The sequence below is a fragment of the Eptesicus fuscus genome, chromosome 4, assembly GCF_027574615.1.
Source record: "Eptesicus fuscus isolate TK198812 chromosome 4, DD_ASM_mEF_20220401, whole genome shotgun sequence".
In the NCBI taxonomy this organism is placed as follows: domain Eukaryota; kingdom Metazoa; phylum Chordata; class Mammalia; order Chiroptera; family Vespertilionidae; genus Eptesicus; species Eptesicus fuscus.
The window spans coordinates 24,748,974-24,765,057 of NC_072476.1; the positions used below are offsets into that span (position 1 = coordinate 24,748,974).

General features: G+C 38.5%; 1 protein-coding gene across 1 annotated transcript in view; it reads right to left on the minus strand.

Moving 5' to 3' along the window:
* Window positions 1-926: 926 nt before the first annotated feature.
* The window catches only part of SMG1 (SMG1 nonsense mediated mRNA decay associated PI3K related kinase), a 117,153-nt gene continuing 101,995 nt past the window's right edge, over window positions 927-16,084 (minus strand). Inside the window, exons 56-63 of the mRNA XM_008141541.3 lie at window positions 13,142-13,294; window positions 11,413-11,592; window positions 10,287-10,514; window positions 9,450-9,661; window positions 9,181-9,287; window positions 8,251-8,430; window positions 8,064-8,170; window positions 927-5,381 (exon numbers count right to left, since the gene is read on the minus strand). Of these exons, the coding sequence (XP_008139763.1) occupies window positions 5,304-5,381; window positions 8,064-8,170; window positions 8,251-8,430; window positions 9,181-9,287; window positions 9,450-9,661; window positions 10,287-10,514; window positions 11,413-11,592; window positions 13,142-13,294 (1,245 nt within the window). The 3' untranslated portion in view covers window positions 927-5,303. The remainder of the gene's footprint in view (window positions 5,382-8,063; window positions 8,171-8,250; window positions 8,431-9,180; window positions 9,288-9,449; window positions 9,662-10,286; window positions 10,515-11,412; window positions 11,593-13,141; window positions 13,295-16,084) is intronic.

Sequence of the window (16,084 nt, forward strand, 5' to 3'; positions counted from 1 at the left end):
GGGAATGTACATGTCAATAATTTTTTTGGTGATTTTTGTTGTTAATCCTCACCTGAAGATATATATATTTTTAAATATATTTCTTTATTGATTTCAGAGAGGAGGGAGAGAGATAGAAACATCAATGATGAGAGAGAATCATTAATCGGCTGCCTCCTGCACACCACCCACTGGGGATCAAGCCTGCAACCCAGGCATGTGCCCTTGGCTGGAATCAACCTGGGACCCTTCAGTCTGCAGGCTGACGCTCTATCCACTGAGCCAAGCCGGCTAGGGCTGAAGATACTTTTTCTATCGATTTTTTAGAGTGGAGGGGGAAGACAGAGACATCTTTGTGAGAGACACCAACTGGTTTGCCTCCCGCGTGCACCACAACCAGGGCCAGGGTACTTGAACACAGGTACGTGCCCTTGACCTAATGGAACTTGCAACCCTTCAGTCCACGGGCTGACGCTCTCACCACTGAGCCAAACCAGCTAGGCTCTAGATTTGTTTTTAAATATTGACAAAATTAAACTTAATTGTATCTTGATAAGAACTTTCCCACTGAAATAAAATTTTCACTGCTGTTCAAAAATACTATAGAACTTTGAAGGGTGAAAAAAAAATTAATTTCTAGAAATATTCATGCTTTAAAAGAAGCTACCTGCCTGGCTGGTGTGCTCAGTGGTTGAGCATGGACCAGGAGGTCACCGTTCAATTCCTGGTCAGGACATATTCCCAGGTTGTGGGCTCTATCCCCAGTGTGGGGGGTGCAGGAGGCAGCCGATCAGTGATTCTCATCATTGATGTTTCTATTTCTTCTCCCTCTCCCTTCCTCTCTGAAATCAATAAAAATATACTACTAAGAAAAAAGCTACCCATATTGCAAAATTAAGTTTTCTGGAAACTACTTCAACCAATAAATTCAGAGCTTAAATGCTACATCTTTTTAATCTTTATTTTTTGAAAAACAGGTATTTCATACAATCTCTGCCATGGTAATGCAAATATGCACAAAGTAGGCATGTGTTTTTGTTTTCCAAACAATGCATTATGAACATTTTCAGGAAGCTGGTGTGATTTGTTCAACTTTTAATCTTAAATACAATCACAAAATTATATCCATCAGGAGGCATTACAACCTTTTGTACAGAGAAGCCACTTTAATTTATACAATGTTTACTAGGACAAGGAAGATTCAGTTCAACTCAATTGGCTCTTATAATAAGGGTAAAGTAAATTAACAAGATGTTGCCACTGACATTACAGGTGGATACAAGGGAAATTTAAGCCAGAAAAATAACTGACACAAGAACTTTAAATAGGAACTGAAACTGGGATATCAGGAAAAGAAGGGGAAGAGGGAAGAAATCAGCCTGTTTTAAAGAAAGAAAACATTCTACAAGTCTGTATTTCAGAACAACATGCAATTCCTTGTTTACCGTCTTCAAAAGTAGAGCTAATTGTATGACATTTTTACATTAGCACAATCAACAGCTTTTCCCTACTAAGCCCAGTCAAGTTCCCACAGAAAGTAAAAGACTAAGCAGTTCGTGTTGTACAATTAACCCTTGAACCTAGAAAGTTGCTCTAAGAGTCCATTTGCCCATTTGGAAGAAAGGCATGGTGATAGTTACCCAGGCCTAAAAAGAAAAGTGCAGCAAACCCTTAAGGGTCAAAAAAACAGTGAATTTCCCCTTCCCAATGTTTGGGAAACTTTGTAATGCTAGTTTTTCCCCATAGGAGGAATCTAATAACGCAAATAATGAAAACATCTATCTTCTTTAAGTGAACTTTACATTACTATATCCTACCTCCTTGATTTAAGGGAGGGTGGGGTAGTTCTAGCTTTAAATTACTGGCATTTTACAAACTCAGGAAGAGTACGGAAGGTCACTGGTTTCAAATGCATCTAATTTTATGTAAAACAAAGGTATTTAAATGTGCTAATAGAAAAGCATTCACTGATTTTTGATGTAAGGTGAAAGGACTAACAGGCCAATTGTAGGTGTTTTTCTTTAAATGTGAAAAGAATTGCGAGAAAAGGACCAGCTTCTTACTGCCAAAACAAGTAAGCCCCCAGAGAAGTCACAAATATGTGGAGGAAAATAGGCCAGGAAGACTTTTCAGTTTAAAGTACTGCCTATAATACCCCAGAGTTAAAAGAACCTAAGATTGCACATCAACTCTAATATTTGGCTGTACTTGCATTGCCCTGCGTGGCATTTTTTAAATGGCTCTTTCCCTAAATTTCACACATCAAGAATAACCACAAAACAATGCAGAAACACCAAACATTGGACAATATTTTAAAAAACTACATACTAAACTTAGTTAATAAAGGCAAGTGTTAAGGGCAGAAGTGATGAAAGTTTTTCTTTGTATTACAAACCCTCACCCTGAATCTGGGTTTGGGCTCTTAATAAAAATAATTTAAGGAAACAGATCAAGAGCTTGATTATCAGTTCTCAAAGAAATCTTACATATCTCAAAAACAACTCACCACAGTGTCAGACACAAAAGAATCTACTGTCACCTAGCAAACTGTTAAGAACTCAGAAATACTGTTAAAACACACCAAAGAAACAGTAAAAGAGAAATATACTCTATAAAACCATTAAGCCTCCACAGCTTTGTAGAGAAATCAATATTTAGGCGATTCTAGAAAATTAAAGACAACAAACTTCAATTTCCAAGGGTACTTTGAATGATAGGTGGTAGGTTATTCTGTACCCCCTGAATCTGAGAGAGAAAAAGAGAGGGGCAGACCCCTGGTTTTCCAGAGATATTCTGTATCACTAAAGATGTATAACTTCATAACTACAGCACTCTGAACTTTACATTATGTTAAAAGACAATCCCCAAAATATAGCCCTGACTTCTCAGTCTGCTTTATCACCAGGGCTTTTTACTGTTGATTAACTCTCTTAATTGTTGAGTTCTCTTACAGCAGTTTAAAACAGCAAGGCTACTTGCAGAATCACTTCCCAGAGGAAGCCAGACTGTAGAGATTGGGGTCTTGTCCAGGGTGCAGTAAAGAGCAGCTTTTGAAGTCATCAGTTATATCTGCCCCACAACCAAACATACATATGCCACACTATTCTCTGAGGGACTATTTTAAAATGAAAGTGATGGATAATTTACCAGAGGCACATGTTTTTGCTATAAAGCTGTTTCATTTTTGCTCAGATAAGGTGCCAGGTACCTCTGAAGCCAAAAATTCACAGGTGATAAAAGTTCACCTACTTCATTTATCTTCTTTACCAAAGAGGAAGCAATTTTTGAATACTACCTATAGGGACAAACTAGTATGAACTGGTTTTATCATTTTGATGGAAATTTTCCTTGTGACAATGTTGCTGAAAAAACTGGTCAATCTTGAGGAGCAGAGGTAATCAAGTGATGAATGCAATAGCTCCCACAGCCTCTAGGAAATAAAGCAGTGTGCAAAACACAATATGGCATTATTATTCCAGATAGGTTGTTTTGATTGAGAAAGTAAGGTTAAAAAAGAATGAATAAAATTTGATGCACGAGGTTCCTTAATCTTGCAAGTAGACACACACTGGTATTTAAAAAATACCACCTTTCTTGCTATATCTGTTGAAGTATTAAAAAAGCACTGATACTGAAATGCAGTCTATGGGTATTTAATTATAGATTAATGCAGCAATCAGAATACAGAAAACGCCAGAGCTATGTGGAATTTTTCCTTAACACTTCTCAAGTTTATCTGTGAGGATTGGCAACTAGAAAGTGATCAGAGTTCTAATCTCTAAGATGCAGGAAAAATAGACTCAATCAGATTTTAAACTGTATTCTTTGTGTTAATGTGATTTTAAGAATCCTAATCTGGATTTTATTTTGGATCAAAAATTGAGTTTACAAAGTCAGTACTGAAATGCAATGTTCAATTTAACTTGATCATGAAATCACTATAATTAATGTATTACTAAACAGCAAACTATTAAAATTATGCAAAAAGAAAAGTACTTCACAGACTCATTGAACTTAATAAAAGATACTGGTGGTTCTCACTTTTGCTGATGTTTTCATGTACGTGTCCTAAAATACCAGGTAAACTAAAGCACTTCTAATTTACACCTTGTAAATTAAAAGTATCAAATGAGAAAACTGAATTAAAAAAACATTTCACTCTACCTTCAAGAGAACATCACTTTTATTTTTAATCTGTCATCAACAATGTAAAACTCTAATAGGTATTCTATCCTGGTTTTTAAAAAGGTAAAAAGATTACATTGGTTTAGCTACTTTCTATGAAAGAAACTACAGCAATCACAGAAGAGGGAAAATTTGAATGACCTCCAAAAAATGCACACTATAAGCAAAGGGGAGTGTACATGAAATCAAATGTCTGTTAGATTCATTACTTTTGAATGCACAGTGACAATTCTGGAAACTGTACATGATAGAATCACAGAAATGACTTAACCAGAATTACATTTTTATGTGATCATCAGACCTTCAAACAATCCTTGAATTTTCCATGTTATCAGTGGTTTTAGAGAAATTTCTGTTTATCACTTCAAATATAAGTTGTGTAACAGCATCAAGATGGAAGTATATGAAATATAAGGATTGAGCAAAATGTGAATTTGAAAGATGTCTAATCTACTAGATCAGGTAAAAGGGGAATGGGTAGGTGGTAGGGTCTGGGGAGGATGATGATGATTGGGTTTTTTTCCTTTTATTTCAGAAGTAAGTTCTTCCCCTGTAGTGTATCTGTTACATAGCTCTCCATTTTCAGTCCATTTCTGAAATTCCTATCACATAGCCTTTTTGTACTTACTGGTCACCCCAACCAGTACTGTTGCCAAGCAACAAGTGTTACACGAGAATCTGAATGCATCAAATCTTCCTTGGCTGTGATTTCTTTGCGGCCCCAGTTCTCTCTGTTTCTGAGCGGGGTTTGTTTTTTCCTGGATTGTACACACAGGGTCAGGTGGAATGGAGTTCCAAATCACTCTGTGCTCCGCAGCATCCCGATTTCTTTCTGCAGCTAACCTCCTGACACGTTTGCAGCTGTTCTGAGGCAGAAAGACAATCTCCGTGTTCAGGCGGTGAGCTTTCTTTCCTTCACCCTTGACCCTAGGGTGGCAGGCCATGGTGTTGGGCGTATCCCTGAGTGCAGCTGCCCTGCAGGATTCCCCTCCTTGCGCACCGAGATTTCCTAGGTTTCCTCAGGGTAAGCCCCCAGTTGCATCACCACCGACTGTGGTGTGGCTTTGGATGCCTGAGGCTGAGTTGATTCTGGTGGATGTCTGACCTCGCTTAACCAGACTCATCTACTGTCTTGCCATTCACACCCAGGCTGTCCAACCTTCATACAGCTGAGCCAAGTTATCTAGATTAGTTGCTTCCTTAATGACATAGTCAACCTGTAAAAATGGGCAGGACAGTATTTAAAGACATTTAAGACATGACATGGTTCATATATGAGTAATATGAATAGTTTAATGTTAAGTTTGTAATCACCCAAATTAATTACCCAAAGGAAGTGTAGTTGCTGTGGTGGAAAAGAGGTTAAGTAAGCGGAGCTTCCCTCATAATTGCATAGCTTACAAGATGGGTGTCGGGAAACTCACAGCCCCTCTGAACTTTATGAATCCTTAGATGAAGAGAGCCTCACTGACCCCACAGCTGCTCTTAGAGTTAACATGTACAGTCACCGGGAAAATGCTTAGATGCTATATAAAAAGTGCCCAGCAGATTCTGGAACACAGCTGGGTGCTCAACAAATGTCCACTAATTTTGACTCAGCTAAATTATCTTTTATTGTAAGAGATACAACCATCTCTATATCCAGAGCATCCATCAGGGTCCAATTATATAGCAAATGCTCACTATGTGGCTGAATTATAACCTATAAAAAAATTGTACGCAAAGAACTCTATACTTACCCCATTTCTATAACCCTTAACTTACTTTCATATAAAATGAAATGACTATCAGAATAAAAAGTACAATAGCCAAACCTCCTCTAAAAGATGAACAGAGAGCTATGATGGGACAGTCATGAAAGCATACAACCCATTAACGTATGAGAAAACCAGAAGTAAAGATAATAACGCAAGAGCATTGCCCATGGTTTTTTACAAACTTGATAAATTGTTTCTAAGGAGGGACTCTTTTTTTTTTTCCCAATATGTTTTTATTGATTTCAGAGGAGAAGGGAGAGGGAGAGAGAGATAGAAACATCAATGATGAGAGAGAATCACTGATCAGTTGCCTCCTGCACGTCCCCCACTGGGGATCGAGCCTGCAACCGGGCATGTGCCCTTGACCGGATATTGAACCTGGGACCTTTCAGTCTGCAGGCTGACACTCTATCCACTGAGCCAAACTGGCTAGGGCTAAAGAATGACTCTTGACCATGAATAGTGCAAGCTCAGGTACTATACAGTGATTTAACAGTATTTAAGATAAAAAAACTTCCCTGCTGTTAAAATTGAATTATGGATGCCAAAACATCCTATATAATAAAAGCCTAATATGTTAAGTGTCCAGTCATCCATTCAACCAATCCAAGCATAATATGCTAATGATATGCTAAGGCCACTCAGCCACTCACTATGAGGTGCACTGACTACCAGGGGGCAGACGCTTCAACCAGTAGGTTAGTTGCTGCTGGGGTCAGCCAACTGGGACTGAGCGAGATGGGCCGGACACACCCTGGAGCCCTCCCGTGGTCCCTCCCCAGCCCTGATCATGCACCGGTGGGGTCCCTCAGCCTGGCCTGTGCCCTCTCGCAATCTGGGACTCCTCGGGGGATGCCGGAGAGCCGGTGTTGGCCCAATCCCGCAGGCCAGGCCAAGGGACCCCACTGGTGCATGAATTGGTGCACTGGGCCTCTAGTTAGAAAATAAGACTTTCAAGCCTCAAATTTTTTACAGAAAAAGTTACATCTGTAATGAAGAATTAAGAGTACTACCCTTGACCAAGTGATCTAACTTGTGTCAAAGATGTGAAATTCTGAGGACACATCACTGACATAGCATTCCTGCCAAAATGGTGATCCTGAATCTAATTATAAGAAAAAAAATCAAATACAGTCATATTCTGCAAAATAACTAGTCTGGACACATAAAAAAATGTCAATGTCAAAAGTAAAAAAAAAAGCTGGGGAACTATTCTAGACATTAAAACAGACTGAAAATAGGAAAAGCACATAAAATACAGGCTGAACCTTGATTAGATCTTATAAGGGAGGTTGGGGATGGTTTAATGAAAGGACATTTTGGGATAACTGGAGAAATCTGAATATGGCCTGAATGTTAGACAAAAGTCAATGTTATCAAGATGAAATAGCAAAATGTTATAACATCATTGTTGTTTCCTGATTTGGTAGTTATGTAATTATATTGTAGCTATATATTACAATGTTTTATTTAGTAGACATGTTGAAGTATTTAGACAGTGTTATAATGTCTACAACTATCAAATCGTTCTGAAAAACTGTGTCTGCATCCACAGACAGAAAATGTGAAGCAGACATAGGAAAACATTAACAACTGGTTTACCAGTTCTAGGTAAAGAGTTTATGAGCATCCCTACATTTCTGTAGGTTTGAAAACTTCCAAAAGAAAACAGCCGAGGGGAAAATAATTCATTTTCAAATTTCATATATAAAATTTAATCACACTACTGAGAAAATTTCAGAGTAATGACTTCAGACAAACTGACGTCCAAGAACACTTTATAGATAGCATTCCTGCACCCAAAATGTCATCCTCAGTTCATTTGAACCTTCAGACAGTCCTCTTTAAAGTGCAAATTAACTGTCTTCTGGTGGAGAGAGAGGGAGGGTCAAGTCACACCTTACATTTCTGTTACAAGAGGGCTGGGGAGAAAATAAATTGCTAACAAGGTAGAGTCAGAATAAAGTGGTGAATATTTGTTAATTCCAGAGCTGTTATTTAAAAGCTTCTGAATTCTAAAAACAGATTTAAGTTTCTAATTTCTTGATGAAGCCCCAAGTATAATGATGAAGGGATCTTTAAACCTCTGCTGTTTCGGCAGTATTAAAATGTGTAATTCAAGTTTGAAAAATGGTCACCTACCTGTTCAGCAACTGACATCCTCCTATTTGGATCAACATCTCGACCCTCTAACTTGGCTTTTACTCTCTTCCACACACTGACTGCATACGAGTTTCTCTCCTGCACAGCTATGAAACAATGGAAACATAAGTAAGTCAAACCACCATTTCATATGAATATGTAAGGCATCGTTATTCTAACTAATTACCTTTCCCAGTTTTAGGGTCTCTGACAGCCTTTTTAGGACTACAAGCAACACTCTTGCCAGTTCCAGGTACGGTGCTTGGTGGAGTATCTGCTGATGTAGCAAGATTTTTCTGAATCAGCTTTCTAGCATTCTGTGACATGACATCAGGCTGAGTCTTCTGGCCAGTGTTGCTTCGGACTGCTATAGAGAAAGAGTTGGTAGCTCAATTTACATGTAAACAGAAAATGGAGGGAGACAAAGATGAGACAGCAGGAAGACACTCTCTCAATCACCAACTACAATGTACAGTCTTGAAAATAGGTGACTTTACAACCTTAAAGTCCTTATTTCTTGAAACAGAAGTAATTATCCTAAAAATAACAGCCTAAATAGCTAGACATTCAGGTACAAATTTGTAGCTTTTTGTGGCATCAAAATACTATATCTTAATTGTCTAACAAGATTAATATAGAATGGTATATTAAATATGGCTACTAAAATATAAAAATAAATTTGGCCACTAAGAAATTATAAAAAAAGATTTTTAATTACAGGGAAATTATCAATATTAAATCACGAAAGGCAATAAAAATTACTTTACAGGATAACAATTTATGAGTATGTGTGTGCATACATACAAAAAAGTCAATGAACAAACACAAAGTGGTTTTACCTCTAATTAAAACAGAAATATAAATTTTTCTAGGTTTTCCTAACGGGCATATATTTCATAATCATAAAATAAATGACTAAAGGGTATTTGAACGAAAAGTATTTTAAGCTCTCAAAATTTTTTAAAATTAAGCCAAAATTTGTTCAGTTTGGGATATGGCAGAATTTAGGGAAGCCCTTTAGATACTTATGACTTACAGTATAGTTAAATATCTTAGCTTCTATATACAGACTAACAGATCAAGATTCAGGTCTTTTTTTGAAGTAGGGAAGTCCTACCTGCAGCAAAAGAAGGCTGATATGTAGTAGATGATGTTGGACTTGAACATTCATTTGTTGCATCGGTGATTAAAGGTGATGCAAAACTCACTAAATTATTATAGATACTGAAACACAAAAGAAAATGGCTTACTTATGGGATGCTTTATCAGATTTCTACTTATATATAAGAAGACTGAAAACAATTAAATGAATTAAATAAACAAAACTTAAATAAACACCAGAGGTTTAAACTTTACATTTTACATTTAGGTCAGAGGTGTCCTTACCTCTGACTTTGTGTTTTCAGTTCTTTCAAGGTGGGTGTTATTTCCTGGAGCATTTCAACATGTTCTTGACTTCGGACCTGACCCATAGCTTGGACTAATGTAAACAGCACCGTCTGAATGTTATCCTGCCATGATTTATATTCACCCAAGAACTGCCTAACACTGTTCTCATAGGGAACATCATCACCATCTGCCAGAGCAGCTTCTTCATCCTAGAATACATTTATTAATGACCAAGAAAAAAGGGTGTTTCAGTAATTACTCTTGACAGCATCTTTTGAATAACAATAAGTGTTTTTCAAATATCAATGTGTTTAATCTGCTTACTGCCATTTAAGATGCCATTTCAATAGGAATTTTATTTCTAGCACAGAATAAAAATTCCAAGTAAAAATAAATCCTAAAATGATTTATTGTTTTGTAATGATGACTAATCTAGCCTTTTCTCGGAGCTCAGTTTCCTTACTATCTAGATTATGTAGGATACTAGAAAAAAGAGACAATATTTCAATCATCTTGGAGGCAAACTTTGGAGCTCGGAGGTAATGGTGGGAAGAGAAATTGGAGATCTAAACATTCTGAAACGAAGTTCAAGTTTCAGCTATATTATAAAGTATGTTACTTTGGTGAATCAATTTCCTTAACATTCACTTTCTTAGTGTACAAAATCAGAGTACTACTACCTACTTAAAAAAAATAGTTGACGAAAACACAAATTAACTCAGATACAAATTGGAAGATGTGACCTGAGAGAAATTGTTTTTGTTTATGTTATATAAATAAAACAATGTAATTTTATAAAAAGGGGGAGTGATTATATATTGTTATTAGTCTTACCTTAGCCATTGCTTTCAAGAGGTGTTTGACATCTCCAAGTGGCCGATTATGGCCAGTGAGCACAGTCTTTATATTATCAACCAGATTCTGAATTGTTTCACAGACCGTTTCTATCTGTTGTTCTTTCTCTGTCTGAATTGCTCTCTGAGCAGACATATCCTGGGTCAATTGTTTGTGTGCTGACAAAAGCCATTCAGAGCTGCCAATAGGATGTTCAAGACTAGTGTCCTAAACAGAACAAGCATTTGTTTGATTTTAAGTATCAGCTGGAATAATATAAGACTCTGTTCTTCATCATCATCATCAAAAGGCATTAGTAACTCAAGTTGACCCTAAGAACTTCAGTTGCCAAGTCATGAATTAATTACCCACAAAATACTAGTTTAAACAATGTATGAAATACAGGCTAAGATTTTTAACTTTCCAGCATAATCATACAGGGAATAAGCAATTAAAGTTTATTAAAACCTAAGACATGTATCTGGAATAACAAAGATGATCCATATCCAGGACCCCAAATCACTCTTTAAAATGAAACTAGCCCTGGCTGGTGTGACTTAGTTGGTTGGAGCATCATCTCATACACTGAAAAGTCTCAAGTTTGATCCCTGGTCAGGATACGTAGAGGAAGCAACCGACTGGTATTTCTCTCTCTAAAATAAATAAAAAGTAAAAAAAAAAAAACACACAAAAAACAATCTGGAACTTCCTGATACACAGCCTAAAGCCTCCCCACAAAATATAAACACCAAATTTATCAACTTGGTATCTCTGTACGTAACTCATCTGTCCAGCATTTGTCTTTCACCAGCACTGCATGCTTGCTACCCTATTGTCAGTGCATCTGAGTCATTTGCTACCCAGTATCTCTCTCCTCCCCTCTGAACCTCCATAGTACTCTGAGAATGCTTTCCACTTTTTCATTCACTGTGTTATTTGTATAAATAAGTTCCTTAGGGGCTAGGAACAAGACTTAACCATCCTTGTATTCCCTCAACACATCATATATAAAGTACACATTCAATAAATGTAAATTGAGTGAATATATTGATTTTTGAGGGTTTAACACTGCCCTTATCATTTTAAGTACTAAGTCTCTATACTCCCACCAAGATTCAAGACTCACCACTCTCTGTAATAAACGAAGCTCTAACTCAGAAACCGAACTGTTAAACTGTGATGCAAATGAACACATTTGCTGACACCGTTTGATTAATTCAAATAATGCAGCATCCAGGTTTAAGGCTTCAGCAGTTCTAGTTCGTAAACTCTCAAAATGAATGATATTGCTGCAGAGGAAAGTGACCTGTGAAGATGCAAAAGAAAGGAACCACCACAAGAAGTGGGGGAAAAAGGCAATTAATGACATGAAACAACACTACCTATTCATTTCCAGAATTCAGGACCAAAATAGGTTCTGAGAATGTATCAATTATGACTCTTCTGAAACACAGACCTCATCCTTATAAATTATGGCTGTAAATAAGTGTACATTTTTGGTTGTTGATACAGTTAGGTGTAAGATGGCCCAAAGCACCTAAGTATAATTAGGTATATGTATCTCCTCCGTGATTGTTTTTACATAAAAAAATTTGTTCCAAGAGAAAATTGTTATTATATTCAGCTGCAATTTATACTATGTCCAAATTTCAATTTGGAATGTTCCCTTTCTGTTTCTACTCCTGCCTAACTTTACAATGAAGATCACAAAATGCTAACTAGATATTTGAAAATATTAAGCACATCTTTTAAGGTAGACAACAGTATTGTGACTGTGTTCTTAAATAGTTATTATCTTTACAGACATATACTGACATATTTACAGATAAAATTATATAACATGTGGGATTTCCATTAACAATGGGAGGAGGAGGAGGAGGAGTTAAGAAATAAGAGAGAAGCCCAGCTGGTGTGGCTCAGTGGTTGAGCATCAACCTATGAACCAGGAGATCATGGTTTGATTCAGGGCACATGCCCGGGTTTCCAGCTCAATCCCCAGTGGGGGACATGGAGGAGGCATCCAATCAATGATTCTCTCTTATCATTCATGTTTCTCTCTCCCTCCCTCTCTCCCCCTTCCTCTCTGAAATCAATAAAAAAATATATATGTATATATATATATTTTAAGAAAGAAAGAGGAAATAAAATAGGCCTTAAGTAGCCTCTTTTATGTGGCTTAGTGGATTGAGTGTTGCCCCATGCACCAAGAGGTCACCGGTTCAATTCCCTGTCCGGGCACATGCCTAGTTGCAAGCTTGATCCCAGTAGGGGGTGGGCAGGAGGCAGCCAATCAATGTTTCTATCTCTCCCCCACTCTCCATTCCTCTCTAAGATCAATAAAAACATACATTTTTAAAAAGTAGGCCTTAAATTGATAATTTTTAAATTTTGGCGATGGGTATATGAAATATTAGTCTAATTTTGAATCTGATTGAAAATTACATTAAGTTGGGGTTTTTTTTGGTCCTCTCTGTCTCTCCACCCCCACTGATAACAAAGTTAATCCACCACACCTGGCAGAACACTTAATCCACCACCCCAGGCAGAACACTAGGCCATAAGACATTTTATTGCCATCTGGAAAATACAATATGTAAATCTTTAGAGCACCTTAGGTAAATGTGGAATTAAACTCTCTATTTTCCAACAGAGGCTGCTAGGATACGTCCAGTAAGGATCCAGGGAAATAACTGGCTGTGAGTTCAGCCTAAGGAATGTTGCCCCCACCCATAGCCTTTATTGGTCTTTCTTCCCAGAGCTTTGACAAGATACCCCTAGTTATTTAACACTTAACTTCCAATCAGTTACATAATCTTGCAACTGAAAACAAAGATGGCATACATGAATCACAATACCTGACTTGCTCTTTGGCTCTCCTTAAGGACAAGATTTCTTCTTTCGGCTATTGTTGCTTCAAAATCTTGTAGTACAGGTGCCAATGCAGGGTTGGCACCACCTGCCCACTTGAGTCGCTGTTCAATACTTGCTTCAAGTGCTGCTAGTTTTTCCTATAAAAACCCAGAAGAATCTCAGTGAATATTTGACACTCTCAACTTCCTGTCTGTTGAGCATTTTATATAAATATGAGAGATTCAAAACAAGCAAGATGAGGCTTATGCAATTTAGAAAACATCTTTAACAGTCATCTTTGGAATTAATCTTGATTTTACTTTGAATGTTTAAAGCTCAACATGTCTGGGGAAGTAAGAACTGGCTTTCAGTTTATTGCTTAAAATTTGCAAAAGGAAGTTTCATTTTCGTTTTCAGTCTTTTAAAAAATTTTTTCATTAATTTTATTTTAAGTAGTTATATATCCTTTATTCTTTTTCTAATTTTATTTCAGAGAGGAAGTGAGAGGGAGAGAGATAGAAACAGCAATGATGAGAGAGGATCATTGATCGGTTGCCTCCTGCACGCCCCCTACTGGGGATCTAGCCTGCAACCTGGGCATGTGCCCTTGATCGGAATCAAACCCGGGACCCTTCAGTCCCCAGGCCGACATTCTATCCACTGAACCAAACCAGCTAGAGCTCATTTTTAGTCTTTAAAACAAAAGACCTGCTACTCCAAATTCCTACTGCAATATTTGTGCTTTCTATAAGAAAATCCATTGTACTTTTGATTGTGAAAAATAAAAATTTTTCTGTTCCACAAATTCAAAAGTTTTAAAATAATGGTAAAAATCTACCCAGATTATTATGGCAAGGAAGGTGTTATATAACAAAGTTATTTCATTATTTATTCAACATTTCAGGAGGAAGAATTCATTCTTTCTTTTGCCTGCTTCTCTCCCTCTCCCTCTCCGTCCCCCTCACTCCTCCTCTCAGTCTCACAAACACACACACCTCCAAAATCAGGGGGGAAAAAGGGCAAGAGTTTACTCTCCTAAATTGAAAAGTAGGACTAATATGCCAAAGAGAAGAGGAAGTATTTTAGTCTTCAAAGAAGTGAGCTCCAGGAAATATTCATTAAAATTTTTAAAAATATTACAGAAGTGATTATACTTATTTTATCTTATTTACAAAAATAGTAAAATGTTACTACTGAGTAAATGAGGTATAAGGATACACAACGTGTGTGTGTGTGTGTGTGTGTGTGTGTGTATAACTATAATCAAGACCAGATTCTTGTATTTAAAAAAGGGAGTTGAGATTAAATATGTAGCTAAGAAATACAATCAATAATAGTTTGGAAAAATGTTCTCCTAGATATAATAAGCTAGATAAAATTTCTTATATGTACTTCAGAAAACAAATTAGGTATTCAAATTTTTCCAATCACCAAGGTTCCCTTAATATATAGATGCATAGTAATCATCAAATTTATTAAAATCTGTAACATATTAATTAGCATAACCAATGGACATGGACACTGCGGTGGTGGAGACTTGTCCTGGGGGAAAGGAGTGCCCGGGGAGGGCTCAATTGAGGGAAAAAAGAAGACATCCTATATAATAAAGAGGTAATATGCAAATTGATCCTCACGCCCTCACACAAGATAGCCACCCCCATGTGGTCAAAGAAGGCCACCACAAGATGGCCGGCAGGGGAGGGTAGTTGTGGGTGATCAGGCCAGCAGGGGAGGGCAGTTGGGGGTGACCGGGCCGGCAGGGGAGGGCAGTTGGGGGTGACCGGGCTGGCAGGGGAGGGCAGTTAGGGGGCAATTAGGCCAGCAGGGGGAGCAATTAGGCACTGATAAGGCTGGCAGGCAGGCGAGTGGTTGGGAGCCAGCAGTCCTGGATTGTGAGAGGGATGTCCCAGATTGGAGAGGGTGCAGGCTGGGCTGAGGGACACCCCCCACCAGTGCACAAATTTCGTACACACACACACACACACACACACACACACACACACACACACACGTGTGTGGATGTACCCGATTTACTAGTGCCTAGCATATCTATATATATAAAGGGCCAGGGTTGTAACATCCAAAACGACTGAAGGCTTGACTGAATGCCAGGCTGCGCGTGCAGAAGGTGAGCAGGCTGAACTGCTGACCTCTCGGAGAGGGAGAGAGAGAGGCGGAGCTGATTAGCAGCAGCAGCCAAGCCTCTCTCTCTCCCAGCGATCAGCAGGTTCAGCCTGCTCACCAGCAGCCTGGGGAGGCTCCTGATCAGCTCTGCCTCTATGATCAGGCCCGGAAGATAGGCCCGGAGATGCTGACTGGCACAGAAACCGACCAATCAGAACCAAATCTGGATGAATTGCGAGGAGCCAATGGCTGCCTAGGAGGCAGGGCTTTTGATGCTGACTGGCATAGAAACCAACCAATCAGAATCTATTCTGGGTGAACTGCGAAGGCAGAACCTAAGGTGGGAGGTGAGGGAGGCTTTTAAGGGCAACAGCTGTTTGGTGTAAGGTGTAAGAAAGTGATTCAATTTTTTAATGACTGGTTTGGCAGTATAGTGCATATGGCTGGCTATCAGTCCAGATAAAGGGATTTTGTGTTTTTGTCAAGAGCATCTCTCCTCCTGCTGAAAAAGGCTCCCCCCCCCCCCCCATTTAAGCAATCCTATCCTATATAATCTATCTATACTAATAAAAGAGTAATATGCTAATTAGACCAGGTCGACCGGCCATCTTCCAGACGTCCGACTTCCTTCTGGACAAAGCCATGGTGGTGGGGGCCAAGGCAGAGGCAGTTAGGGGCGAGATCAGGCCAGCAAGGGAGGGCAGTTAGGGGCGATCAGGCAGGCAGAGGTAGTTAGTGGTGATCAGGCCGGCAGGGGAGAGCAGTTAGGGGCGAGATCAGGCCGGCAAGGGAGGGCAGTTAGGGGCAATCAGGCAGGCAGGGGG